We start from the raw sequence: 26,570 nt of genomic DNA on the forward strand, positions 1-26,570 counted from the left end.
CGTGCCCAACTGAAGGTTAGTTTTCAGCAACCTGGTCAATTTCCCACAGGCCATACAACCTTCAACATGTTTAAGAGGATTTAAGCCCTGGCCGGTTTGGCTCAGCGGTAGAGCGTTGGCCCGTGGACCAGTGAGTCGCGGGGTCGATTCCTGTCAAGGGCATGCACCTCGATTGGGGTTTGTCCCCGGCCCTGGTTGGGGCTGTGCAGGAGGCAACCAGTCAATCTGTCGCTCTCACGTCAATGTTGTTCTCTCTCTCTCACTCGATCTGAAGATATGAAGAAATATCCTCGAGTGAAAATTTTAAAAAAGTGTTTAAGAGAATTTAAAAAGACTGCGAGTCAAGTAAGCAGTGTCCCTGCCTTTGAAAACGACCTGCAGTGAAGGCAGCAGGGCTGTAGGTCCCCGTGCAGCTGAGCTGGGGCCGTGACCTCTGCACCCCGAAGCAGCACCTCGTGGGCTGCCCAGTTACACGGACATAGAAGCTGAAGTTTGAGCTCAGCTTCCTCCAGGTGACAGTCACTTGGGCCACACTGAGGACATAAATGATGCCACCACCCTTTGTGCCTGCTTCCTGACCCTTTTGAGTCTGGGCAGTTCTACAAACCACTATCCACCTGAACTTACATTAGAGAGAAACAAGGTCTGAGAAAAGGGGTCACCACTGCAGACGTGGCTGGTGTGGCCCCAGAAGGACAGACCTCTGCAGGGGAGAGGGGGGCCCCTCTGCCACCCGGCCTGGTGAGCCTGAGAGAGGAAGCGGCCCTGCCCCTAGGCCGTAAGCAAAAGCCACCCACCTCTTCCTCAGCGTGGACTCGCACACCTTGACCACGCGGATGACCTCCTTGACGGTTCTCCGGAAATCATGCATCCTGGCTGCGACCAGAAGTGCTGGAAAGAGGAGAACGAGGCTGAGCAGCACAACAGGTGCGCTGTGTCCCAGCCCTTGGGCTGGCCCTGCGCTCGGGTGTTCTCTGCCTGAGGGTGGTGGTACACGGTCCGTGTGAGCATGGGAACACCCAGGCACGGCTCTGCCCGGAACAGCCGAGACTGACGGTGTGCGGTGTGCGACGCGCTGCTGCTCACCCTCATGGTTACACAGTATCAGAGCTCACTCTCGGAGAACTTCACCCGACCCCACAACAGAACCCATTAACGGAGCTGGCCTGTGTGGGAAACGCTGGTTGGCAATGGAACTGAGGACGCTGAGGGACTGGGAAAAATCGGGGGGGCCCGTGTGCTGGGCGTGGTGACCCGGCTAGTGGACTGATTCTGAACTGCAAACTCGGACACCAGGCTTTGCAATGGAAAGTGAACTTCGGGCAGTGCTGAGCCTACGGGGCCAGGGCCCTGGGCATCCCAGAAAGGAGTGGACCTGTGGGTGCTGGGCGTGGGGCCAAGAGGAAGAGCGAGAACCCTGCCAGCTTGTGGGGCCCTGGGAGGGCTCTAGGTCCAGGAGCTTCAACAGACCCAATGCTGTCTTCGGGCAGCTGCCCCTGGGGCCCAGGGAGCCAGCCTGAAAGGTCAGGCACCCCAGCAGTCAAGCCCTAGGTCTAGACCACAGAGCCCAGCGGTCCTGCCCCTGCCCCTGCCCCAGGCCCATGGAAGTGAACTGAGAGCAGGTGGAAGTCCTCGAGGGCACGGAGCCCGGAGGCAGCTCTGGAGCCCACCCAGCACCCACCCTGCTGCAGGGTCCGGATGGAAACCAGCACCCAGCGGACTGCAGGCCTGGCCAGCCTGACTCCAACACCCTGTACCTGCCCCGCAGAGGCCCGAGGGGCGCCGGCCTGTGTGCATCCAGTCCCTCTTCATCCTCTGCAGGAGCCTCAGGGCTGTCATGGACACTTCGTGGTTCTTCTCGCCAAACTCCAGCAGGTGGGCAAAGCGTGGGATATACAGGCATGGGTCTGTGGCAGACACCTGACTCAGCGTGTGCCCTAGACCAGCAGCCTCGCCACCATGCCCCCCCCCCCCGGCTTCCACTGCACAGGCTGGCTCCCTAGAATTCCCTAGCCGGGCCACGCAGCCCCCCTGACCCACAGGTGGGGCCCTTTCTGCACACCTCCGCCATGGCCGGGCAGCTGCTGCTTCCGAAGGCACTTCGCCGCTGGAGCGAGATCAAGCCACTTTTTACATATTTACTGGCCAACATGTATTCTTGTGGAATGTCGGTTTCCACCTCCCACCCTTCTGTCTCAGGAGAGACCAGTGCACACGATATACACACACCCTCAGGCCAGCCTTAGGCTGGGGAGGAGGCTTTCTGGGGTCTCCAGATCGGGCAGCACTACCCTGTCACTCAAAGGACTCGGTCAATGACTACAATGGCCACAGCTGCACTGAAGGCCGTGCAGAGTCTGGACCAGCACACGGGGAAACGTGGACAGGACTGTCCAGGAAAGCCTGCTCAAGAGGGGCTGCTGGAGAAGAGGAAGGGGTGAGGGCACCTGGGAGGCCCGGGAGGGGATGAGTAAGTGCATTACATCCCCCAACAGCAGCAGGAAAAGGTGAGACAGACCCCAGCTGGTCACAGCAGAGGCACCTTCCTTCCGGGCCCTGGCCCGACCAACTCTCTGTGCCTCCCCTACACTCACAGGGGCTATGTGACTAAGCTCTGGCCCTGGAAGCCCTGAGATCCTACAAGCACCGCAACCTGAAGGTTTCTGAGGCCAGAGATTGGCACCAGCCCCGGAAGCAGCATGGGTCCCCAAGGGACTACGTGGCCCAGAGTGACACTCCCACACTGCCCGGCGAGCACTGCCTCTGGATCCGGCTGGGACAGCCCCGGATCCAGTCATCCAGCTGCCACAGGCAGCTGCCACCTCTTATCCTTTTCCAGGTGAGCCAACAGCACAGAGTTCACGGGCCCAAGGCCAAGTGGCCACGCAGCCACCACAGGGCCGTTCAGGTTTGAGCCCAGGCCATCTGGAGCCGCAGCCCTTGGGTGTTTTGTTTGGGATTCATTTGGGGTTGTGTTTTTTTGTTTTGTTTTGTGTGTGTGTGTGTAATTTGGTTACTAAAAATATTTTAGGGAGAAAACCAAGATATATTTTTAAAAATACAACTGTTAAGATTTCTAGCTATTAAAGAGAAAACAAACCATCAGAACCGGGGTTTAAAAGTGCACTAAAGATCTCATCCTGGTTGGGAAGGGACTTGACATAAGTTTAAAAATACTGGTAAAAATTTCCAGACATCCCACCAGGAGAGGGGTGCCGGGAGGACAGGACGTCCAACGGGGAAGGAAAAGAGAGGGCGGAGGAAAGAAGCAGCGAACCACCAGCACAGGGCACAGGCCCTGAGTGAGACTCGTCAGCAAGGAGGGAAAGGCACATTCAGGGACGTGTCTACGAGAGACACTCAAAATGATGCAAAAACGCAAGAGCAGAAGGCTGCGCTGAGCCTCACGAGCAAGGCCACACAGGACGGTGGGCGGCAGTGACGTGACTGCTGCCCTGGCTGCGTGGCGCAGGAGCGGTGAAGGGGCCGGGGCGGACATTTCAGGACGCAGAGAAAATAAGCACCTCAAGGAAGCTGAGGCAGACACACGGAAATTCAGCAAGAACGAAGCACAGCCAGAGATCTCTCCTTCCTTTCTCTCTCTGAAAAGTAAATATATACATATAGAGAGAGCCCGGGCCAGTGTGGCTCAGTGGTTATTGCACCGGCCAAAGCACTGAAGGGGTTGAGGGTTCAAGTCCCAGTCAACGCACATACCTGGGCTGCAGATTCAATCCCCAGCCCCAGTTGGGGTGCGTATGGGAAGCAACCAATTGATTTGTCTCTCTCTGTCCAGTTCCCTTCCTCCCTTTCACTCTCTCTAAAAACCAATGGAAAATCTCTCTCTCTCCCATTTTTTTTTTGGAGGCAACCAAATTTTTGGTGGCCTTTTAACGACAAGGCTGAAAAAAAAAAAGAAAAGAAAAAAATATCCTTGAGTGAAGATTTTAAAAAATGGAGAGAGGAGAGGCAGTTCTGAAAACTGACCATGTGTTAGAGAACCAAGTTCTCAATACATCCAGAGAACACAACTCTCACAGGACGTGCCCTTTGACCTAAGTATCGGCCAGAAAAAGATAAACAGGCCCCTCGTCTCCAACCAAACTATTGGGAAACTAGAGAACAACCTTTTAGGTAATTTCATAGACTTAAGTGCTTTGTCAAGGGAGAAACAATGAACTAAGTATTAAGCAGAAAATTAAAAGTTCATAAACTAAATTACTTAAAGTAGGCAAAAGAGTAATAACGAAAATAATAAACTACCATTACCAGGAAAAAGGCTTTAAAAGACAAGACCAAACAACAGTGTGGTACTGGTGCAGGCAGATCAGGACGAACAGAGAGAGTCCAGAAACAATCCCCAACACAGCAGCGAGCTCCCAAGACGCTGGGAAACTGAGAAAGGTGCTGGCAATCTGGACACCCACATGCAAGAGAATGAAGATGAACCCTTATCTTACATCACATACAAAACCCAACTCAAGCCCTGGTCGGTTTGGCTCAGTAGTTAGAGCCTCTCCAGAGTGGCCTGTGGTCCAGAGAGACCCGGGTTCGGTTCCCGCTAAGGGCATGTACCTCAGTTGCAATTTGTCCCCGGCCCTGGTTGGGTCGTGTGGGTGGCAGCCACTCGATGTGTCCCTTTCATATCGATGTTTCTCTCTCTCTCCCTCCCTCCCACTCTATCTGAACAAAATATCGAAAAATGTCTTCAGGTGAGGAGAAAAAAAAAAAAAAAACCCAACTCAAAACAGATTAAAGAGCTGCCTGTAAGACATGGAACCGTAAAACTAGAAGAGAGCTTGGGGGAAAGCTCGGGGCAGTAGAAAGGGCAACACGTCTTAGATGTGGCACCAAAAGGACAGACAACAAAACAAAAACAGACACATGGAACTACATCAGCTTAAAGTTTTTCACGCAGCAAAGTAAACAATCACAGAGTGAAAAAGCACCAAGGAGGCCCTGGCGGGGCAGCTCAGTTGGTTGGGGCGTTGTCCCAATATGCCAAAGTTGTGGGTTTGATATATGGTCAGGGCGCATGCAATAGTCAACCAATGAATGCATGGATGTGTGGAACAACAAATCAGTTTCTTTCTCTCTCCTCCTTCCTCTCCCTCTAAAACTAAATTTAAAAAAAAAAAAAAAAAAAAGGCCCTGGCCAGTGTAGCTGGGTTGGAGCATTACCCTGTACACCAAAAGGTGGTGGGTTCGAGTCCTGGTAAGGGCACATACCCAGGTTGCGGGTTCAACCCAGTCAGGGTGCTTACGGAAGGCAACTGATCAATGTTTCTCTCTCACATCAGTATTTTTCTCTCTCCCTCCCTCTCTCTAAAATCAATAAAAACATACACTCTTAGGTATGGAATTAAACAAAAAAATACCAAGGAAACAGGAGAAAGTAGTTTTTATCATGTGTCTGATACGGGAATAATATCCTAACATGCAGAGAACTCATGATACATTAACAACAAAAACCCGATTAGAAGAAGGGCGGAGGAGCCCTGGCCAGAGCATGGTCCCAATATACCAAGGCTGCAGGTTCAATCCCCAGCCCGGGGGCACGAAAGAGTCAATCAATGAGCCCTGGCCAGCTAGCTCAATTGGTTAGAGGGTCTTCAATATGCACCAAGGTTGCAGGTTTGCTCCCCAGTGGGAGCACGTACAAAGAAGCAACTGATGAATGCATGAATACCTGGAACACCAGATCACTAAATAAAAATTAAAAAAACAAAAAGAAAATGAGCCGAGGTCGTGAAGCTTCGTTTCTCCAAGGAAGTCACATGGAAAAACAGAGATGGCCAACAGGCACGTGGCCAGGTGCTGGACTCACTGGTGATCAGGGAAATGCGGTAGCTGCATGGCAGGTCGGCTCGCCAGCGGGTGGGGTCAGAGTGTCCCCACTGAAACACGATGCAGCCCCGGCCCTTCAACCGCTGTAGTCCTGCGGCGAACCCTACAGGGGCCCAAACATCTCAGCTCAGAGAAAGGCCGGGACAGCCAGCTCCAGAGGCAGGGCGCAGGCGTGCGCCCTGCGCCTGGGGGCGGGGTCAGCTCTAGGGGAGGAGCCTTGGGAGTGATCTGGCCAGGGACAGGGCGCAGAGCTCACGTCATCATCTGCGCAGGGCGGGGATGGGGGCGGACCCAGGCGCCGTGACACTACGTGACGTGACGCGCAGCTGGAAAGGCGCCCCCTGCGGCCAGGCAGCGGGCAGCGGCGGGGCGAGGGAGCAGCGCCCGCTGCGGCCCCATGCTGCTGCCCCTGGCCTGTCTGCACGGCCGGGTGGCGCAGTGTCTCACTGCGCTCCTCGTGCTAGCGGAGCCCACCCCGAGGCCCCAGCACGGCCCGAAGACGCACGGCGTACCGCCCCCGCGCACGGAGACTGTCCTGCCCGTGAAGATGGCCGCGGAGCTGTACACGCCCGCCGGGGCCGCGGCTGCCACAGCCACGGACATTGCCAACAGCAACACCGCCACCGCGGGCAGGAAGGGCCCGCCCAGCGCCCCGCCGCCAGCTCCGCCACCGCCCGTGCCCTCGCCGCCCGCGCCCGACAACAACAACTTGGAGAGCCCCAACTGGCAATCCTTCCACCCGACTCTGCGCGAGAGGTGAGCCTGGGCCGCGCCCGTCCCTGGTCCCGACCCCGAGCCACCCAGAGCCGGTCCTCCTGCTCCCTGCCCTCCCCAGGCCCAGACCCTGGGTGGAGCCCTGCGCCAACCAGAGGCCCGAGCCTTGTGCCCTTCTCCTTTGCAGGAACGCGCTGATGTTCAACAACGAGCTCATGGCCGATGTCCACTTCATTGTGGGGCCCCCGGGCGGGGCCCGGAGAGTGCCTGCTCACAAGGTTGGTAGAAGCTTGGCCCTTCAAGCTTCGAAAGGTTACAGGCCATTTCCTGATTATGAAATGACTGTCCTCCTACCACCGCTGGTGGCAGGAGGGCCCAGAGCTCAGGGCAGCTCCCTCTCTCTCCACAGTACGTCCTGGCTGTTGGTAGCTCAGTCTTCTATGCCATGTTTTACGGGGACCTGGCAGAAGTCAAGCCGGAAATCCACATCCCAGACGTGGAGCCTGCGGCTTTCCTTATCATGTTAAAGTAAGTGGGCTCCACTAGCTGCAAGGATGGGGTGGTTCCTTACTGCCTGGTGCCCTCCAGGATGCTGGCGGGGAAGTCCACAAGGACTGACAGGCTTGTCTCCCAGGCCCGGGGTGTCTGGTGTGCCCCATGCAGCCTGTGACACGGTGCCTGCCCTGCCTAGGTACATGTACAGTGATGAGATTGACCTGGAAGCAGACACAGTGCTGGCCACTCTCTATGCTGCCAAGAAGTACATTGTCCCCGCCTTAGCAAAATCCTGCGTCCACTTTCTGGAGACAAGTCTGGAAGCCAAAAACGCCTGTGTGCTGCTGTCTCAGAGCCGGCTGTTTGAGGAGCCTGAGCTGACCCAGCGCTGCTGGGAGGTCATTGACGCGCAGGCTGAGATGGCCCTGAGGTCCGAGGGATTCTGTGAAATTGACTGGCAGACCCTGGAGATCATTGTCACTCGGGAGGCCCTCAACACCAAGGAAGCAGTGGTCTTCGAGGCCGTCCTGAACTGGGCTGAGGCCGAGTGCAAGAGGCAGGGCCTGCCAGTCACCCCACGAAACAAGAGGCATGTTTTGGGGCCAGCCCTCAACCTGGTTCGAATTCCAACCATGACTCTGGAGGAGTTTGCCAACGGCGCTGCACAGTCAGACATCCTGACCCTGGAGGAGACCCACAACATCTTCCTGTGGTACACGGCAGCCAATAAACCACTGCTCGACTTCCCACTGACCAAGAGGAAGGGCCTGGCCCCACAGAGGTGCCACCGCTTCCAGTCCTCAGCCTACCGCAGCAACCAGTGGCGCTACCGTGGGCGCTGCGACAGCATCCAGTTTGCCGCAGACAGGAGGGTGTTTGTTGCAGGCCTGGGCCTGTACGGGTCTAGCTCCGGGAAAGCAGAGTACAGCGTGAAGATTGAGCTCAAGCGGCTGGGGGTGGTCCTCGCTCAGAACCTGACCAGGTTTGTCTCCGATGGCTCCAGCAGCACCTTCTCAGTCTGGTTTGAGCACCCCGTGCAAGTGGAGCAGGACACTTTCTACACGGCCAGCGCTGTGCTGGACGGCAGCGAGCTCAGCTACTTCGGGCAGGAGGGCATGACGGAGGTGCAGTGCGGGAAGGTGACGTTCCAGTTCCAGTGCTCCTCAGACAGCACCAACGGCACTGGGGTCCAGGGCGGGCAGATCCCTGAGCTCATCTTCTATGCCTGAGGCCGCAGGTGGCATGATGTGCTGTGGGGGCAGAGGGCCGCACTCTTCTCCATGGAGCTGGCGGGCTTCACAAATGTCAATCTTTTGTGCAGAGCTGGGTGCAGCCAAAGGGATGAAACAGACGTTTTCCACGGAGCTAGAGCTTTGGCTTCTGAATCCTGGTGGCTGGACCTCACAGCACCTCCTGCACGCTGGGGTGCACATCTCAAGAGGACAGCAGACGCAGCCCTGACCCTGCCAGTGGTGCCCACACTGCCTGCTTTCTGGGCTTGGATGCCCCTCCCACCCTTTGGGATTTTATTCTAAGTGGTTCTAAGCTTAAGGCTTTTCTTTCAAATCTAAAACTTGGAAAAGTCATTTAAAACAGTTTATCTCAAATTTTAATAAAGTGAGAGCCACTAGTAGATAAGGTACTGCAGGGCGCTGGAGTTCTCACCAACCAAGCAGCGGGGAGAAAACCAATAGTGCTGAACAGTGCTCACTGGTTAGAAGCAAACGGCGTCCCAAGGGGGACCTGTGTGCCCCAAATCTGCCCTCTGCTGGCAGGTTGGGCCTGCACGCTCTGCAGCCGGGATGCTCTGGGAAAGGCAGAGTCTTGCTCTTAGTTAAGCTGTCACTAGCTGCTCAAAGCCCTACTGTGTGATGGGTTTGGATTGGGGTGGGGTGGGGGGCGGTTCGAAGGGCCCAGGGCTCCAGCCCATGGGAACATTCCTGGCAGGCCTGCAGTGTCCCCATACGGGTGCCCAGGAGTGAAGCAGACTCTGTCTTCACACTGCACACTCCCAGGGCCATTGCTTTGTTTCTGAAAACGTAAGCATGATCCCCAGGGGGAGGTGTGGCGTCACTCAGCAGGGATGTGGCTTCTGGGAGAAGGCCCTCCCCATCCTGCAGCCTCCTGGCCTGCCCTGCTGGACCCTGCCTTCCCGGCCCCAGGAGACCATCTTGCCCAGTGGACCATCGTCCCAGGGAGCCATCCTGTAGGTGACTCTGGACTGCCCTCCTTCAATACGAGGAAATCACTTCTGGACGCTGACAGGCCAGGAAGGAGCAGCCTGCCCAGACAGACTGAAAACCGCCCTGGCAACACCCCAACACACAGGCTGCCTGTGCCGTCTGTGCTGAGCTCCAGCCTTCCCCGAGACACCTGGCTGCAGGGGCCTCCCTTAAAAGGTGGACACAAGGTCCCCACGCTGTAGCACCCCAGGTCCCCTCTGTCTACACCTGTGTCCACCCCTGCCGAGGACTGACCTCAGCATTCGGTTTTAAATTAGAAACTGCCACCCTGCTGGGTTCCTGCAGTTTCCAAGACATGTTTCCTTTTGTTGTTGTTGATCCTCACCCGAGGATATTTCCCATTGATTTTTAGAGGGAAGAAGGGAGAGAAACATTGATAAGAGAGAGACATCAATTGGTTGCCTCCTTCACGACCCCACCACGGCCAGGGATTGAACCTGCAGCCCAAGTATACGCCCTTGACTGGAATCAAACCCACGACCCTTTGGTCTGTGGGCTGATATTCCAACCGCTGAGCCACACCGGCCAGGGCGAGGGGACCCATCTCTTACCTCGCCCTGTCCGCGCACTCGCACACAGCCCCCCTCAGCACTGCACTGCTGGCTTGCTCGCCGGCCCTGCCGTACCTATCGCCGGCGCGTTGATGCAGAGCTCTCTTGCCAAGAGGAGGAACGTCTTCCCCAGCACGTACACGTTCACCTGTTAGGGAGAACCACACCAAGGGTGGCACTTATATTTAGGAATGTCTGCTTTATGTTCTCAAAATATACATTTCACTGTTCAGTCTTTAGAGAACCCTATATAAAAGCCCCCTAACCAGCCTCCCAGAAAGCTCCCTGCCCTGTTCTAGCCTGGCCTATGGGCCCCTGGACAAGGGCCCTTGGTCCAGTGCCTCAGAGGCCACCAGAAAAGACACCAGAAGTCAAGGCCTCGGTGTGTGCCATACTCTACCTGCCCCTCTCAGATACCCCGAAGGCTCCAGAAGCCCCATCATGAGGGCTGGTAGCTCACAGAGCTCACGGCCTGCCCCCTGCCATGTCCGTGTGCATGTGGTATGTGTGTGTGTACATGTGGAGTGTGTGCACATGTGCATCTCCCTAGCAGCCCCCCCAACCCTCATCTGGGTTCCCAACAGGCTCCTGGACCTCCTGACCTGCTTCTGTTCAGACCAGAGAGAACCGACCTGCCTGCCCACGCCACACCTCCCACCACTGTCGGGGTCCCCGGCAGATGAAGACACGAGTGCTGCAGGGAAGGGCTCTCTGAGTGGATCTCCAACGGGAAGTCAAGTGTTAAAGGGAAGCACGGTCCGGCCGGCATGGCTCAGTGCTTGACCGTCGTCCCACAGACTGAGAGGTCCCGGTTCAATGCCCGGTCAGGGCACATGAGGGTTGTGGGCTCGATCCCCAGTAGGGGGCATCCAGGAGGCCTGCGATTGATGTTTCTCAACGATGTTTCTCTCTCTCAAAAAAAAAAAAAAATGCATAAGTAAATTCAATACAAAGGGGAAGCACGACCCTGGCCACTTTGGCTCAGCGGTTGGAGTGTTGGCCTGCGGACCAAAGACGTGTCACAGGCACATACCTCAGTTGCGGGTTCAATCCCAGGCCCAGTTGGGGGTGTGCAGGAGGCAACCAATCAATGTGTCTCTCACACATCAGTGTTTCTCTCTTTCTCTCCCTCCCACTCTATTTAAAAAAAAAAAATCAATGGAAAAATGTCATCGGATGAGGATTAAAAATAAATAAATAGCTCTGGATGGTTTGGCTCAGCGGTTAGAGCGTTGGCCTGCGGTCCTGAGAGACCCGGGTTCAGTTCCCGCTGAGGGCATGTACCTCAGTTGCAGTTTGTCCCCGGCCCTGGTTGGGTCGTGTGGATGACAACCACTCGACGTGTCCCTTTCACGTCGATGTTTCTCTCTCTCTCCCCCTCCCACTGTCTGAACAAAAAAATGTCCTCGGGTGAGAATAAAAAATAAATAAATAAATAAATAAATAAATAAATAAATAAATAAAAAGGGGACGCACAGCCCTGGTTGTTGTGGTTCTGCGGTTACACGTCAGCCTGGGCACCAAAGGGCTGGCAGGTTTGATTCTAGTCAAGGGCACATACGAAACCCAGGTTCGATCCCCAGCCCTGGTCTGGGCATGTATGGGAGGCAACAAATTGGTATCTCTCTCACATCGATGTGTCTCTGTCTCTCTCTCCCCTTCCCTCCCTCCCTCCTAGTCTATATAAAAATAATAAACAGAAAAATATCCTTGGTGAGGATAACAGAACTAAAATAAAACAGGTAAAAGGGTACACGTAGAATGCAGGCAGTCATTGCCGAGGTGCTGCCCCTCAGCATTTACCCCGAGTCCTGACACTGGCACTTCGTCTAGGGGTGGCTCTGTGTTTGCAGCTTGTCACTGTGATGGCCACCACTGGGAGAGGCCGGCTAGCCCTTCCCACTCCTCTCAGCAGGTGGGCTCTGCACCGTGGGGCTCCCGGCTCCACCTCTGAGGGGCTGTGCCCCAGGAGAGTGAACCCTTTTCAGCTGCACCATAAGGGGACCCAGGGGCCTCCTGCCAGCACCCATGGATGAAGTGGGGGCCAGGTCGGCCCGGGGCTCCTGCTGGAGGTGTTCACCATGAGCTCAACCCAAGGAGTGCTGAACCTTGGGGTGTGCGAATAAGAACAAAATGAGACCCTGATCCTAGGTGGTCTCTTGTAATTTCAAGTCTTTTACTCATTTCCTCTGAATGGTCAGCCCCTGGCAGTGTGAGCTCCCGGGGTGATGCCCTCTGTGAATGCTGGACCCAACCCACCAGGGTTCTGCCCAAGGCTTTAGGTCTAAGCAAAGTGTGTGTGTCCATCCTAAACTTTCAGGTCAGCACAGTGACTGCCCTGCCCCCACCCTTCCACCCCTGGGCCCTGGTTGGACCCTGGGTCAGCAGGAACATCCACTCAATTGCCCTCTCCGTTTGGACACCTAACTGGTCTCCCACTTCCAAAGCTGGGAAGTGAGAATACCAGAATATCCCCCGCCCTGCAAGCAGGGCCCAAGCACTCCCTGAGCGGCTGCCCTGCTGGCTCCCCGTCCTCCCTGCAAAGGAAGGCGTGTGGCCCGGCCTGGACGGGGCCCGCACGTGAAGTGCTGGATCCTCACCATTCCGAGGGGTATGTGCAGCAGGACTTCGGGGGGCACCTGCGCAAGGACAGCTGGAAGGACAGACACACAGCAGCATCCGAAGTGAGTCAAGTCAACCTATTGGCTGGCCCCAGGGGCACTGCACCCGCGTGGGACACCCAGCCCTGGACAAAGCTCTCCCACAGGGGTGGAATGCGTGTGGATCCTGCCTGAGTCCTCACACTCATGTCTTTTAAATAACACGACCTTTGTCTCCGAATCCTCAGTGGACTGACTGCTAGGCAAACCCCAGGGCACGGGATGCTCTGCCCTGCCCGACAGCGTCCCATCTACATGTGCCCTCTCACTGGGTCTTCCCACCGCATCCAGTCCTTCAGAGATGAGAGGTTCTACAGGAAAATGCTTTCCCAGTACTTGGAAGGCAAATTTCTCTAAATTGATGGTATATATAGGTTTGTATATTGTTTAAAATGTATGCATGAGTCCGTTTTTTTTCTTTTAAAGAACTGTCCTTGCCTAAGACAAAGTCTACTTGGGTCTCTCCCTGGCTCTGAGGCCGGGCTACCAGCCCAGGACCACATGGGGCTCTGAACCCCGTGCCCCCACCAGAGAGCGCACCTTCCTGTGTCCCTCACCTATGGACCCTCCCAACTGGGCAGGGCAGCATGTGCCCCCAGCTCAGCCCCCGAGGAAAAGGGACTCTACCTGGAGCAGGTCGCTGAGGTCGAGGAGCATGTCTGCGGGCAAGGTCAAGGAGCATTGCACCCACAGGCCCTGGGAAATCTAAGCTCAGCGCTGACCGAGAACGAAGAGTAAGGCAGCAGCAGGGTGACCGGGCCCTGACCAGCCAGTTGTGCATGCTGAGGGGTCCTGCCCTGCACGGCCAGCCCAAGTGCGCAGCAACCTTTACTGAGCACCTGCGGGCACTGGGAGTGTCCTCTGCCCCAGAGCTCACGGCTACTGGGGACAGACACAGCCACTGCCACAGTGCTGGGGCTCAAGGGGACAGCTGGCATGGGCCCTGGCCCAGCTCAGGGCAATGATTAATCCATGACCAGAACAGGCACTAGTGATTCTAGGCCTAGAACAAGGCACACACGAACCTAAACACAAGCTGCTAAGCCAGGAACTTGTCAGATGAAGCAAAAAGTGTCATGCCAGGTCCGCGGTGGCTCTGAGAAGCAGCTCAGAAAGAAACCCCATGAGGCTGGATCAGAGCCCAGACCAGTGTCAGGAGGGCAGTCCCCAGTGCCGCAGCCCACATGAGGACGGACACCTGCACACCACCTCTGAGGGCCGTGTCTCTCTGTCTCTGAGGGTGGGCAGCCAGCCACACAAGACAGTGCCACGTGCAGACTCATAGGCTGTGACAACTGTGAGGGTGGGGAAGGACATGGGGAATGCAGGGAGGGTACACGGAACGTATGAGCAGAAACCAGGGCCTGGGAGGAAGACAACAGAGGAGGCTGGCAAAGCCGGAGGCTGTGCACCGCGACCCAGCCAGCGGCGTTCTGGACACGGGCAGCTGTCAGACGGTGGGGGATCAGTGCTTGCCTGGGTGGGAGGGGCGGGGGCGGAGGATGGGCAGAGCACGGGGATCTGTAGGGCATGGAACTGCCCTGTGTGTGCCCACAATGGTGACAGCATCACGCATTTGTCAAGCCAAAAGTGGACATGTGGATGCAGAGCACACGCATGCCAGGTGTTGACAGAAGCTGTGTGGAAACTAGAGGAGGTAGGCAGAACTCTTCTGTAAACCTAACTTGCTCTAGAAAATGAAGTCTATTTAAAAATAATAAAGGCCAAAAAATGGACAAAAGTTGTGAACAGATGCTTCACCAAGAGAGGTAGAAAGCCAATGAGCACAGGGACAGACGGCCCATGAGCACGGGGACAGAGGGCCCATGAGCACGGGGACAGAGGGCCCATGAGCGCGGGGACAGACGGCCCATGAGCGCGGGGACAGAGGGCCCATGAGCGCGGGGACAGACGGCCCATGAGCGCGGGGACAGACGGCCCATGAGCGCGGGGACAGAGGGCCCATGAGCGCGGGGACAGAGGGCCCATGAGCGCGGGGACAGAGGGCCCATGAGCGCGGGGACAGAGGGCCCATGAGCGCGGGGACAGACGGCCCATGAGCGCGGGGACAGACGGCCCATGAGCACGGGGACAGAGCCCTCCTCCGCCATCACAGCAAAGCCAGTGACAGCAACAAGGCCGCCAGGAGCTGGCTGGACGTCCTGACAGTCCCTCTGCAGAAAGGCTACAAGTTTCCCACAAACTGAGCCTACACCTGCCCTTGGGCCACTTGGAGGGACTCCGTCCACAGAGGAAACTACACGCCCTGCACACAGCCAGCAGAGACCAGTGGGATCATCAACAGAGGAGCCAACAACCTGTCCCATATGCCCTAGGGACGATGTCAGAAGCTCCAGCGATGACGGAACCACGGACAAGAGCGCCCATGCAGGCCCATCACAGGAGGCTCCCAAACACGCTCACAGCGGGCAGCAGGGTCTGGGCTCAGAAGGGCGACTGACGCTGGGTGTCAGGAACGTGCCACAGGACGACGCTGCCTGCTCCCGAGATGGCCGGACGCACGGACCCTCATTAAGCCAGAACTCACCCAGCCATACAACGGAGACCAGGGCATTTACTGTATAACTCTAAAGGAAAACATAAGCCTAAAGCAGTGCTGTAGACACACAGGTTCCTGACCCGCCCACTGCAGGCCTGGGAGCGAGAGACGGCAGAGCAAGGGCTGCAAGGTGTGAGCGCAGACTGGGGGCGTCCACCTGCGCCCGGTGCTAGAGAAAGGGCGCATATTTTAGAAAGGAGGTTGGAATTCAACTTAACCAAGTTTAAAGGATGGCAGGCAACTGCCCGATGTCCCCCGGCTGTGAAGAAGCTCCTCTTCTGAGCAGGACAAGCAGAGCCACACGCTTCCCTGAGCTGTCCACATCCCCACACGCCCACCCCGGGCCTGACCCACACGGGTTACCCACTAATGTGCGTGTCGGGTCTTCTGGCAGCCTGGCTGAGGAGCCAGCGTCCTCCCAGCAGCCTCTCCCATCCTTCTCCACTCAGGGACACCAAGCCCCTCACTGGGACAGGTAAGTCAGCGGGGCCCAGCCTGGAGCCTCTCTGCCTCCCTCTGGGTCCCGGCCATGCTCTGGTGGGTGGCACTAAGTGTGTCCTCCAAGAAGATGCATCAACACAGAATGACGGTGGATAAGACAACATCGGACTTAGGACAGTCCTGAGAGTCCACACGGGATCAAGGTGGTTTCCAGAAAGTGCCGCCCACGCCCGCCACCACTGCCCCTGGTGTCCAGGCTCAGGTCCAACAACAGGTTACCCTGCTTCCGGGAGAACAATCACAGACAGGACCCCATTCAAACTCAGACTCACCTCACGAAGTGGAAAAGTTAACGGAGACTTAAATATGGCAGAACTAAAGGTCAAAAAAGAACACAAACTTTGCCCTGGCCGGTTGCTCAGTGGTTAGCATCAGCCTGCAGACCAGAGTCACGGGTTCGATTCCTGGTCAAGGGTACATACCTGGGTTCGATGGAAACGCGAAAGCGACCTGACCACCACTAACAGCCCGACCCAGCGACACTTACAGAGCACGCCTCCCAGGTGCGCTTCTGGGGCGCATGGCGCCAGAACCGACCGCTGCTGCCCGTGAACAGTCTCAGCTCATAGCGGACAGGTCACTCAGGGCCTGTCCTCGGGGCCCGCAGGGCATAGTGAAGCTGGTTGTACAAGAAAATTGCCTTCAAAACAAACAACAAGGCCGGTGTGGCTCAGTGGATTGAGCATTGTCCCATGGACTGAGAGGTCCAGTTCGATTCCCAAAGTCAGGGCACATGCCCAGTACCAAGTGTACAGGAGGCAGCCATTCAATGTTTCTTTCTCACATCGATGTTTAACTCTCTAAAAAATCAATACAAAAGATATATTTGAAAACAAACAAACAAAAAAACCAGTCACTTCTAAATGAGTCCAGGATCTAAGAAGTAACCATGGAAATTAGCAAATATTCTGAACTGGCCCTGGCCAGTTTGGCTCAGCAATTGGAGCGTTGGGTTTGATTCCTGGTCAAGGGCATGTGCCTGTGTTACAGGTTCGATCCCCAATCCCGGTCCAAGTTGTGCGGGAGGCAACCAATTGATGTCTCTCTCTCACATTATTGTTTCTCTCTTTCTCCCTTGCTCCCTTCCACTCTGAAAAATCAATGGGAAAATATCCTCAGGTGAGGATTAACAAAAAAAAAAAGAAAATATTCTGAACAGAACAACACATCAAAACTGGGTGATGCTGAGCCAAAATCCCCCTGCAGAGAAACACATGGTCTCACATGCTCACGTCAGGAAAAACCAACTAAAATCATGTGTCTCAAGAAGCTGGAAAAATAGTAAATCAAACCCAAAGAAAATAGAAGGAAAGAAGTAATAAAAAGAAATCAATGAAGTAAAATAAATGTACAATACAGGTGCACGACAAGGCAACCTCTCGGTCCTCTGAGACTGAAGACGTGCTGGCGAGGCGGGGGGAGTGGAGCCTCCTGCACCGCTGGGGGCCGTGGCTGCTGGAGGCCAGGGCTGCTGGAGAGCCTGGGACGTGCGCTCCCAGTGCCAGGCTCCGCAATGTCGAGTGCAGGAAGCGTCCAGGAGGCAGACAGACAGACAGCGGACGGCTGGTTGCCTGGGCAGGGCTCAGTCAGGAACGCAAGCGCCCTCACATGGGCGGTGCCGGCAGCACCATGGAGTCACACACCTAATGGGTGAATTGTGTGGTATGTGGATTACAGCTCAGTAAAGCTATTACTGAGGAAAAAAGTCTAACTGGTCACCCCCATGCAAGAAAAAGACACAATTACAGACAGAAGACATGGAAGAGGGGACATCAGCACAGCGGTCAGACTGCGGCATCCTGGGAGTAGTCAGAGCACCAGCACTTTCCGTGTCCGAGATGGACAGCTCCCCAAAGCCAGGGCAGCGGCAGCAGTCACACAGAAACAGTCCAAAGAGAGCCCTGCCCAGGCGGCGCAAGAGCATCTCCCCGACACCTACACCGGAGGAGGAGCAGTCCTGCCCCCGACTCCAGAACACGGCCAAGTCCCTGGCTAAGCCAGAGCAGAGGAGCACACAGTGGCCGTGGGGACACAAGCTCAGACTCTGGACTCCCACCCAGACCCAAGAACCACCAATGCTGTTAACAGCCCGGGTCTGATGCCCAGGACAGAGGGTCCAAAGGCAGTAGCAGGCCAGACACAGCCAGTGGGCCACGGGGCGCCCTGTGCAGACCTGTCCCTCCCACCCAGGGCTCCCTCAGACGATGGCAAGGCACAGGTGACAGCAGTCTCCCTACATGGCTTCCTGGCTTCACTTAGACACACAGGCCTGCTGGCAGCTTTGCTGGGGCCCCGTAAACATCAGACTTGAAAACCAGCTACGGGCAAAACCACGCTGTGCACGGTGCCGCAGCCAGTCTGGCGCACAGCCTGCAGTGTCTGCAATCACACCCAGCCTGGCCCAGGGACGGGGGTCAGAGAGCAGGTCTCTTCCCACCAGACGCTGTGAGCCAGGGAGGGGGCCACGCGGGGACTGAGGGGCTGCTGCAGACAGCGGGGAAAGGAGAAAGGGGGCCTTTGCGTGAACGCTGGCGTTTGTAATTCACATAGAAGGGACAAGGCAGTGCCAGGACAGGGACCACAGAGCCAAGCCACGGGGGCAGGAACAAGAGGGGTGTCCAGGATGAGTCTGGGGTTCTCCATCCGTCTCCCTGAGGCTGGCCTGTGTGAGGCTGCAGAGAGGGCCTCCCCAGACCCTGCCGCTTGGTCTTGGAACAGTGTTACAAACTCACCTGTTCAATGTGCAGTTCGGTGGTTCTGAGTCTATTTACAGAGCTGTGCCACCAGCCCCATAACCCAATTCTGGCCCATTCACTATCTCAAGGAGAAACCCTGGCCATGGGCTCTCTACCACCCTCGCGGGCAGGCAGCCCGCCTTCATCCCATGTGTGAACCTGCCTGTGCTGGATGCCCCACGACACGGTGCTCCCCATGCGGCCTCTGTGCCCAGCTCTGCCTGGGCACAAGGTCAACGGGGGGGGGGGAGGGAAGACAGGGCCATGAGGCCGGGCAGGAGCAGCACAGAGGGAGAAACCAGTGGCTCAGACAGCCAGAGACAGGAGGTACCAGGGCCACCGGGTCCACGAACCCTCCCAGCCTGTGAACAAGTGCCCGCCACAAACAGCACAAGACTCAGGCTATCGGGCCACTCAGACCTTGTCACCGCCTTGCAAATTCTGGGGACACTGTCTGCATCATGGACTTCCCCGTGGTCATAGGCAGAAAGGAGACCGCCCTCTGATGTGCACAGGTGCCACTGGAGGCTGTGGGGTCAGGAGTGGGGGGGGGGGCACACGAAGCAGGAGGACAGAGGCCCTGCAGGGAGCCAGAGCCAGGTTCCCCAGGAAGAGGCGGCACACAGAGCCCTGGTCCAGTGGGGCCGCAGTGCACACCCGTGAAGCGTGCACAGGAAGAGAGCACACGGTCCTCGGGTACGATGAGGTCAGTGGGCCTGTGCGGACGCCCACCCTGCACTGCGGGACACCGGCCCGACTACGATTGTCCAACAGCAAGAAGACACTGAAGAGTGATGGCAGAGCACCCACTTTCCTCCCCAGGGGCCGAGGGCAGATGGCGACCAGGAAGCCCGGCATTCATCCGGACAGTTAATCCTACAAGGTGCTTCAACTAAACACAAGTCACTCTACTGCACCCCAGCATCGAAGCAGAGGCTGCTGAGAGCCACGCCAGGGTGCGCCGAGGCCCCGGGAGCAAAGGATACGTGGCGTGCCCTCCGTGCGGCACACGAGGTAGAGGCAGGCGGCGATCACGTGGGCCATCTTCCGGCCGCGGGTCAGGTGCTTGCTCACGGCCATCTTGAAGAAGTTGAAGGCCGTGTCCAGGCAGTGCTGGTTCAGCTGCAGCTGGCTCCCCAGGTGGTGGATCTGGCGCCGCCCTAGGACACAAGCGACAGTTACTTCTGGGCCTGAGCCCAAGCCGCCAGCCACACACTCAGAGCAAGGCTCCCCTCGCCCTCTGCACTCGCAGGCACTGTGTGTGCTCCACTAACACCGTCGGCACGGGTGCCGGGTGCCGATTCACTGTGACTCTCAGGTGCCACCAAACAGGCGGAGGCCTGGGCAGGCATGGGCAGTGTGGGGCGTGAACCTCTCTCAAGTCCCTAAGCTCAGGGTGTCTGGGAAGGGCTCCCCACAGGTCGCACAGACACAACCTCCTGCCAGTGAAGCCTGCACGAAACACCCTCTACCACGGCTCAGCGCCCTACTTCCCGTGCGCCATCCTGGCCAAGGCACGAGCAGCACCAGGCGGCTTCAGGAGAGGGACCATCTGCACGCACACCCCTTCTGAGCAAACCCACCCCAAAGCTGTGGGCAAAAGACAGCAGCAGGAGAACCGTGCTGTCCCACTCATGAGCGGCCGTGCACTCAGCTCAGAACAGAGGCCCAAAGGCCTCGCAGGCACACGGGTCAGAGCTGCCGCGTGAGAGCTGTCCTCACCACTGAGGCCCCTCCCCCACTCACCCGCTGCGTGGGCATGCTGGGTAAGAAGCAGGCCTCCACTCAGCCCACAGAAAAGGACGAGCTGGTTCCTTGCTTTCTTTGACAAGGGCGAGGGTTCTATGGGAGGCAAGGGTTCTACGGTGTCCCTGGTCTTGTCTGGCTTGTGCCAGGCCAGCCTGCCCAGCAAATGCTGCTGACAGCAACCTGACAGTGACGCTGCCCAAGGCGGGCACCAAAGGAGCACCCCGAGGAACCGGCGTGGCAGCTGGGGGATGAGCCTGACTCTAACCTGAGGGAATCAGAGTCGGCACCCCAAGGGGTCCCCCACCCGACCTCACCATGTGGCCCTGCTCCCTTGAGCACTCCATAAGACCTCCTGGAGTCCACACAGCTCCCAGGCCCCCAGTCAGACTGAAGACACGGGGTCAGGGTCATTGTCCCTGTCCCCAGAGCCGAGGCCTGGGCAAAACCAGGACCCTAACCCACTGGACAGAAAGGCAGCAGAGCCAATCACTGGCTCCCCATCAACGTGTCGGGCAGCACACAGCACAGTCCCACAAGGCCCAGAGATGACAGGGCAGCTGATGGGGAACCCACTAAGGCTGCGCTTGCTGCTTCCCAGCTTGTGGCGCACGCCTGGGACGACGTCCCACAGGCAGGGAAGGTGCTCCCTGAGGGCGCGCTCTCAAGGCGCAGCCCACGCAGTGGGTGAGTCAGGGAGGGGCCACAGTGGTGAGGACAGCTCTCACTCTGCAGCTCTGACCGTATACCCAACCCACAGGCCAGGGGCTCGGGGGCTCCCGTGATTTCACAAGTTCTTCAGTGCAATACAACTCGGACTGTATCACTACCCACATGGAACGTAGGTCCCAATGTCCTAGTACATTCAGAGTGTGCGAGCACTACCACAACTCAGGGCATGTCCGCACCAAGGAGCCCCGCACACACTGCCACACTCCCTCCTCCAAACGAGCTTCTGATCCATGCGGGTTCCGTGGGCACAACTGGTGGACTGAATAAACTGCACGACGTGCTACTAGAAACAAAAGCCATGCAACGCCGATTCCCAGCCAAGCACGGCTTCCTGTCCTCAGGCCTCCTCCCAGGAGAGGGATGCTGATGGCAGGTGCCTTTGAGACGCTGACACTCTGCAAGGACAGGGCCCTCTATTCCAGCTGGCACTGACCAGCATCCCTCCAGACCGGGCAAGAGCAGAGACTGAGAACACGGACACAGCAGCGCCCAGGGGAAGGCGAGCCTCCAGTCTACACCACGCCCTTGCACCACAGGGCCCCCGGAAGCTGCCCGGGGCGGAAGGACCCATGGGAAGGCTGGCGCAGCGGGCACTCTGGTGCTCTAGCAGGGCTCATGTCACACCCGTCCCTGCGCACTGCCCACTAGAGGCCACTCTTGTGACTGGACCCAGGGCGCCCAAAGCCTACAGGTGCCCCACGTGGGCTGCCACAGTGAGGGGATCAACTCAAGATTCGCATTCATATAACATGAACTAACAACCAAGAAACACCAACATCTGCGGGAAACAGAGGTGAAGAAAGAAATGCTAAGGTCAACAAGCAGACAGTTCCAAGCAGAAAACTTTCAAAGCCCATTATAGCCTCGAAATGTTAGAAAAGACATCAACTCACAGAAACGTATAAACAGACTGTAGTTAGAAAGACACAGTCCCACCAGCTGGTGCGGCTCAGTGGATCGAGCATGTTCCATGGACTGAGAGGTGCCAGTTTGATTCCTGGTCAGGGCACATGCCCTGGTTGCGGGCTCAACCCCCATCAGGGGCGTGCAGGAGGCAACAGATCGATGTTTCTATTTTTAATTTTTATTATCATTATTTTTTACCCTCACCTGAGGACATTTTTCAATATTTTGTTCAGAAAGGGTGGGAGGAAGAGAGAGAGAGAAACATCGACGTGAAAGGGACACATCGAGTGGCTGCCACCCACATGACCCAACCAGGGCCGGGGACAAACTGCAACCGAGGTACATGCCCTTAGCGGGAACCGAACCCAGGTCTCTCCAGACCGCAGGCCGACGCTCTAACCACTGAGCCAAACCGGCCAGGGCAGATCGATGTTTCTCTCTCCCTCTCCCCCTCCCCCATCATCTTCCCTCCCTCCTTCACCCCTTCCTCCCTTTCACTCTATCTAAAAATCAATGGAAAAATATCCTTGGATGAGGATTAACAACAACAAACAATTGCTAAGGCCAAGAGAGAAAAGAGGACCTGAGGGAACCAGGAGTGGCAGGGTGGCGCTGTGATCACCAACCTGAACCGAATAAAGAAACAGACAGCAGCTGAAAAGGACATCTTAAGGAAACTGATGGGAAGAAACAGAAAATCTAATTTGTCCTATTAAAATCCTATTAAAATCCTATTAAAAATTAAAATCTTCTCACAAAGAAAACATTAGGCCCAGACACTCACCAATAAATTCCTCACACTTTTAAGGAAGAAACTGGTAAATCACATGCTGGCTTGTTAGAAGCCAGCATAAAAAGAAAATAACAAAAAAAAAGAAAATGAGCTGTGGCTGGTTTGGCTCAGCAGTTAGAGCGTCTGCCCATGGACCAGAGAGTCCCGGGTTCGGTTCCCACTAAGGGCATGTACCTTGGTTGCAGTCTGTCCCCGACCCCAGTTGGGGTTGTGTGGGTGGCAGCCACTCGATGTGTCTCTCTCACATCGATGTTTCTCTCTCCCTCTCCGTCCCTCTCTCCCTCCCGCTCTAACTGAAGCCAAGCCTGTGGCTAAACGCTGCATTACTGCTGGTAACAGGGAAACACTGACGTGACAGGGAGGTCGGGGGCACCGGGATGTGGCACTGGGCACGCAGGGCCCAGCCGTGGGGCGCCCAGTCCTGGGACAGGGACGGGCTGATGAAGCAGGGCCTTCCCGAGCACAGCAACGCAGCCATCCTCCACAACCCCCTGCAGATCCAGGGCCCAGCCGTGGGGCGCCCAGCCCTGGGACAGGAAGGGCCTAATGAGGCAGGGCCCTTCCCGAGCACAGCAGCGCAGCAATCCTCCACAACCCCCTGCAGATCCAGGGCCCAGCCGTGGGGCGCCCAGCCCTGGGACAGGAAGGGCCTAATGAGGCAGGGCCCTTCCCGAGCACAGCAGCGCAGCAATCCTCCACAACCCCCTGCAGATCCAGGGCCCAGCCGTGGGGCGCCCAGCCCTGGGACAGGAAGGGGTTGATGAAGCAGGGCCTTCCCGAGCACAGCAGCGCAGCCATCCTCCACAACCCCCTGCAGATCCAGGGCCCAGCCGTGGGGCGCCCAGCCCTGGGACAGGGACGGGGTGATGAAGCAGGGCCTTCCCGAGCACAGCAGCGCAGCAATCCTCCACAACCCCCTGCAGATCCAGGGCCCAGCCGAAGTCTGGGTTAAGTTTTCCTGTGGAAATCAACAAGCTGACTCTGACCTTTACTTTGAAAGGCATAGGAGCTGGAGAACCAGCCAGGTGGCCAGGACAGTGTAGCGCTGGCCACAGGACAGACTCACGGCAGTTAGAGAGAAGACCTGGGGCACCATAGCAAAGGCGTCATGTGGGCTCACATGACTGGTGACAGGTGACCAATGGCATGCACTAAGGAAGGGTGGCCTTCCGAGGATGGTGCTGGCACCTCGAGATGTCCTTAAAGAAAAATGTGAGCCTTGACCCTACCTCACACCATGTATGAAAAAATGGACTTGAGTGGCTCACAACTCTAAATGTGAAACAAGCCCTGGCTGGTCTGGCTCAGCAGTTAGAGCAAGACCAAAGGGTCTCGGGTTCAATTCCTGGTCAAGAGCCTGTACCTGGGTTGTAGGTTCCAACTCAGCAGTTGGGGTGATGCCAGAGACAACCAATAGATGGGTCTCTCTCATTTTATTTCTCTCTCTTTCTCCCCCCGCTCCACTCTCTCAAAAAAATCAATGGAAAAATATCGTTGGATGAAGGTTAACAAACGAATGAATGAATAGGAAACAAAGCAGTAAAGCTTCCAGATGAAAACACAGCAGAGTATCTTCAGACCTCAAGATACACAAGAATTTCTTAAACAAGTCACAAAATCCTAACCATAAAGAAATGATACAGAGGTACTCCATTAAAATGAAGAACTCGCCCTGGCTGGTTTGGCTCCAGCAGTTAGAGCATTGGTCTGTGGTCCAGAGAGACCCGGGTTCGGTTCTCGCTAAGGGCACATACCTCGGCTACAGTTTGTCTCCAGTCCTGGTTGGGTCGTGAGGGTGGCAGCCACTTGATGTGTCCCTGTCACATCAATGTTTCTCTCTCTCTCCCTCCCTCCCACTCTATCTGAACAAAAAATGGAAAAGTGTCCTCAGGTGAAGATAAAAAAATAAATAAAATAAAATTAAGAACTCAAAAGATGCCCAGCCGGTGTGGCTGAATGGATAGAGCATCATCCCATGGACTGAGAGGTCCCAGTTCGATTCCCAGCCAGGGCACAGGCCCGGGTTTCAGGCTCGATACCCAGTAAGGGACATACAGGAGGCAGCCAATCGGTTTTTCTCTCACACTGATGTTTCTCTCTCTCTAAAAAAAAATAATAAGTAAATGAAAACATATTTTAAAACAAAGAACTCAAAAGACAACATTGAAAAAAAAAAGAAAAAAGACAACATTGAAAAAGTGAAAAGCCGACCTGGCCAGTTTGGCTCAGCGGTTGGAGCGTCGGCCCGCTGAGCAATGAGTCACAGGTTTGATTCCAGTCACAGGCACGTACCTTGGTTGCGGTTCAGCCCGGCCCTGGTCGGGTCATATGGGAGGTAACCAGTCAATGTGTCTCTCTCTCCTTGTCTGTCCCTCCCACTCTATCTGATGATAAATGGAAAAATATCCTCAGGTGAGGATTAAGAAAAAGTGAAAAGCCAAGCCATCAACTGGGAAAACGATTCAAAATATGTGCACCAACAGGGGAATTGCACCCAGACTGTGGGAGGAACACCCACGAATCAGCAAGAGATGACAAGTCTGAAAACCTACGCGGAGCCCCGCAGAGCGGCTCCACTGGCTGGGCACTGACCTGCGCACAGAGAGGGTGACGCAGCCCCGGCTGCTCACCAGGGAAAGCAGGTCACACGGCCCGAGGCGCCAGCACACCCTCCGGAAAGACCCGTGTGCCACCACCCACCGCTCCTGGACCTCAGGCTGCTTGCTGACGATGGCAATGGCACCAGACAAGCGTCCCCCAGGATGACACCCTCGGAGGACAGAACAACACACCAGCAGCGCTTTCACACCATGGTGTCCCACACAGCGACCAGCCGACCCACCAACTGCCCCTGCCGCCCAGGCAAGGGACGCGCGCTAGGGTCCACTCTGGCGTCTGAAGCACAGAACACGCGGTGGAGGCTGCAGGGGCTTTCTGGGCACACAGAGCACAGTCTGCCACCTCCACCAGTGAGGCCCTGACTCATGCGTGTGTCCCGCGGTGCACACTCAGTGCACATGACCTTACCACAATCACGTCACACCAAGAAAACACACAGAAACAGAGAACCCACTTCCCTGAGAAGTATCTCCCAAATGAAAGGGATAAGACCCCCAAAGGTCCCAGTTAAAAAGGAACTCAGACTAGGAGTGTCACATTGCCTCCACAGACGGAGATCCTGCCGAGGACGACTTCCAACCACGGGAGAATTCAGCTGGAGATCTGAAGAGCTACCTGTACTAGCAAACCCACGGGCTCACAGGAAAAGCACAGTGGAAACCGAAGGTTGTATTTTCATGTGAGCAGTCACTACAAGCCCACCGCCTGGCAGTCTGTGCTTCAAAGTAGAGCGTCGAGAAAGTGAAGCCCCCACAGACGGCAGGCATGTCCCATACCTCGTGCAGCCAATGCGAGACTTGAATCTAAGGGACACGAAAAACTCTCACAATCAATAAGGAGACGCACACCCCGAGGAAACGGCCCAGGACTGCAGACATCTCTGCAGTCTGTCACAGGGCACGGCCACAATGGCTGCATGTCACCGGACAGATGGCAGTGTCTCTGCCTGTCTTCACAGAGACAGGACAAACAGGACCCCACATACTGAGCAGCCTGGTAGTCTTTGCAGGAGGCCTCTGGGAGGGGTCCTGATGACCTGGGGGAGGGGACTTGGGAACAACTCCTCCTGGAGGTGGGGCCTACACCCACCCTCACCCTGTGCCCGCCCATCACCGCAGCAGGGCAGTGGGAAATACCATTCTGCAGGGTCTGTGCTCTGGACTCCTTTCCAAGGTTCACGTGGAAGCCACCGCCCAGGGTTGGGGTTTTGCCAGCACCTAGAAACACAAATCAGACCAATTAGCCCAAACAAGGCAGAGCAGATCACCAACAGCCTCAGCTGCACAAGGTGCTCCTGGAGCAAGAACAGAGCGGGGTCTGCCCTCTGGCAGAAGCAGCAGCAGCCTCCTGAGGCCGGGAGCTGGGAGCCTCCTCGGCCACTTCCTGTGGTCACAGCAGTCACAGGACCAGCCCAGATCATGGGGAAGGAGGCCGGAGGAGACTGGCACGGAGCCTGTGTCCTCTCCAG

General features: G+C 56.5%; 2 protein-coding genes across 4 annotated transcripts in view; one reads left to right on the forward strand and one right to left on the reverse strand.

Annotated features, from left to right (window-relative positions):
* Nucleotides 1-26,570, reverse strand: part of BRF1 (BRF1 RNA polymerase III transcription initiation factor subunit) — a 46,660-nt gene that overhangs the window by 11,617 nt on the left and 8,473 nt on the right. For 2 of the 3 annotated variants that reach the window (XM_036260331.1, XM_036260322.1), the window contains exons 2-7: nucleotides 26,239-26,319; nucleotides 19,293-19,466; nucleotides 13,138-13,169; nucleotides 9,926-9,998; nucleotides 1,758-1,907; nucleotides 798-891 (exon numbers count right to left, since the gene is read on the reverse strand). In XM_036260331.1, the coding sequence (XP_036116224.1) occupies nucleotides 798-891; nucleotides 1,758-1,907; nucleotides 9,926-9,998; nucleotides 13,138-13,169; nucleotides 19,293-19,466; nucleotides 26,239-26,319 (604 nt within the window). Of the gene's footprint in view, nucleotides 1-797; nucleotides 892-1,757; nucleotides 1,908-3,524; nucleotides 3,604-9,925; nucleotides 9,999-13,137; nucleotides 13,170-19,292; nucleotides 19,467-26,238; nucleotides 26,320-26,570 lie in introns of those variants that run through there. The other variant, XM_036260341.1, reaches the window with a different exon arrangement.
* On the forward strand, nucleotides 6,223-8,674 carry BTBD6 (BTB domain containing 6). The gene is made up of 4 exons (XM_036260348.1): nucleotides 6,223-6,603; nucleotides 6,749-6,839; nucleotides 6,971-7,089; nucleotides 7,253-8,674. Exons 1-4 carry the CDS (start codon nucleotides 6,245-6,247, stop codon nucleotides 8,283-8,285), a joined length of 1,602 nt encoding a protein of 533 aa, XP_036116241.1. The 5' UTR covers nucleotides 6,223-6,244; the 3' UTR covers nucleotides 8,286-8,674.

This window comes from Molossus molossus, unplaced genomic scaffold (assembly GCF_014108415.1).
Source record: "Molossus molossus isolate mMolMol1 unplaced genomic scaffold, mMolMol1.p scaffold_m16_p_1, whole genome shotgun sequence".
NCBI classification, from domain to species: domain Eukaryota; kingdom Metazoa; phylum Chordata; class Mammalia; order Chiroptera; family Molossidae; genus Molossus; species Molossus molossus.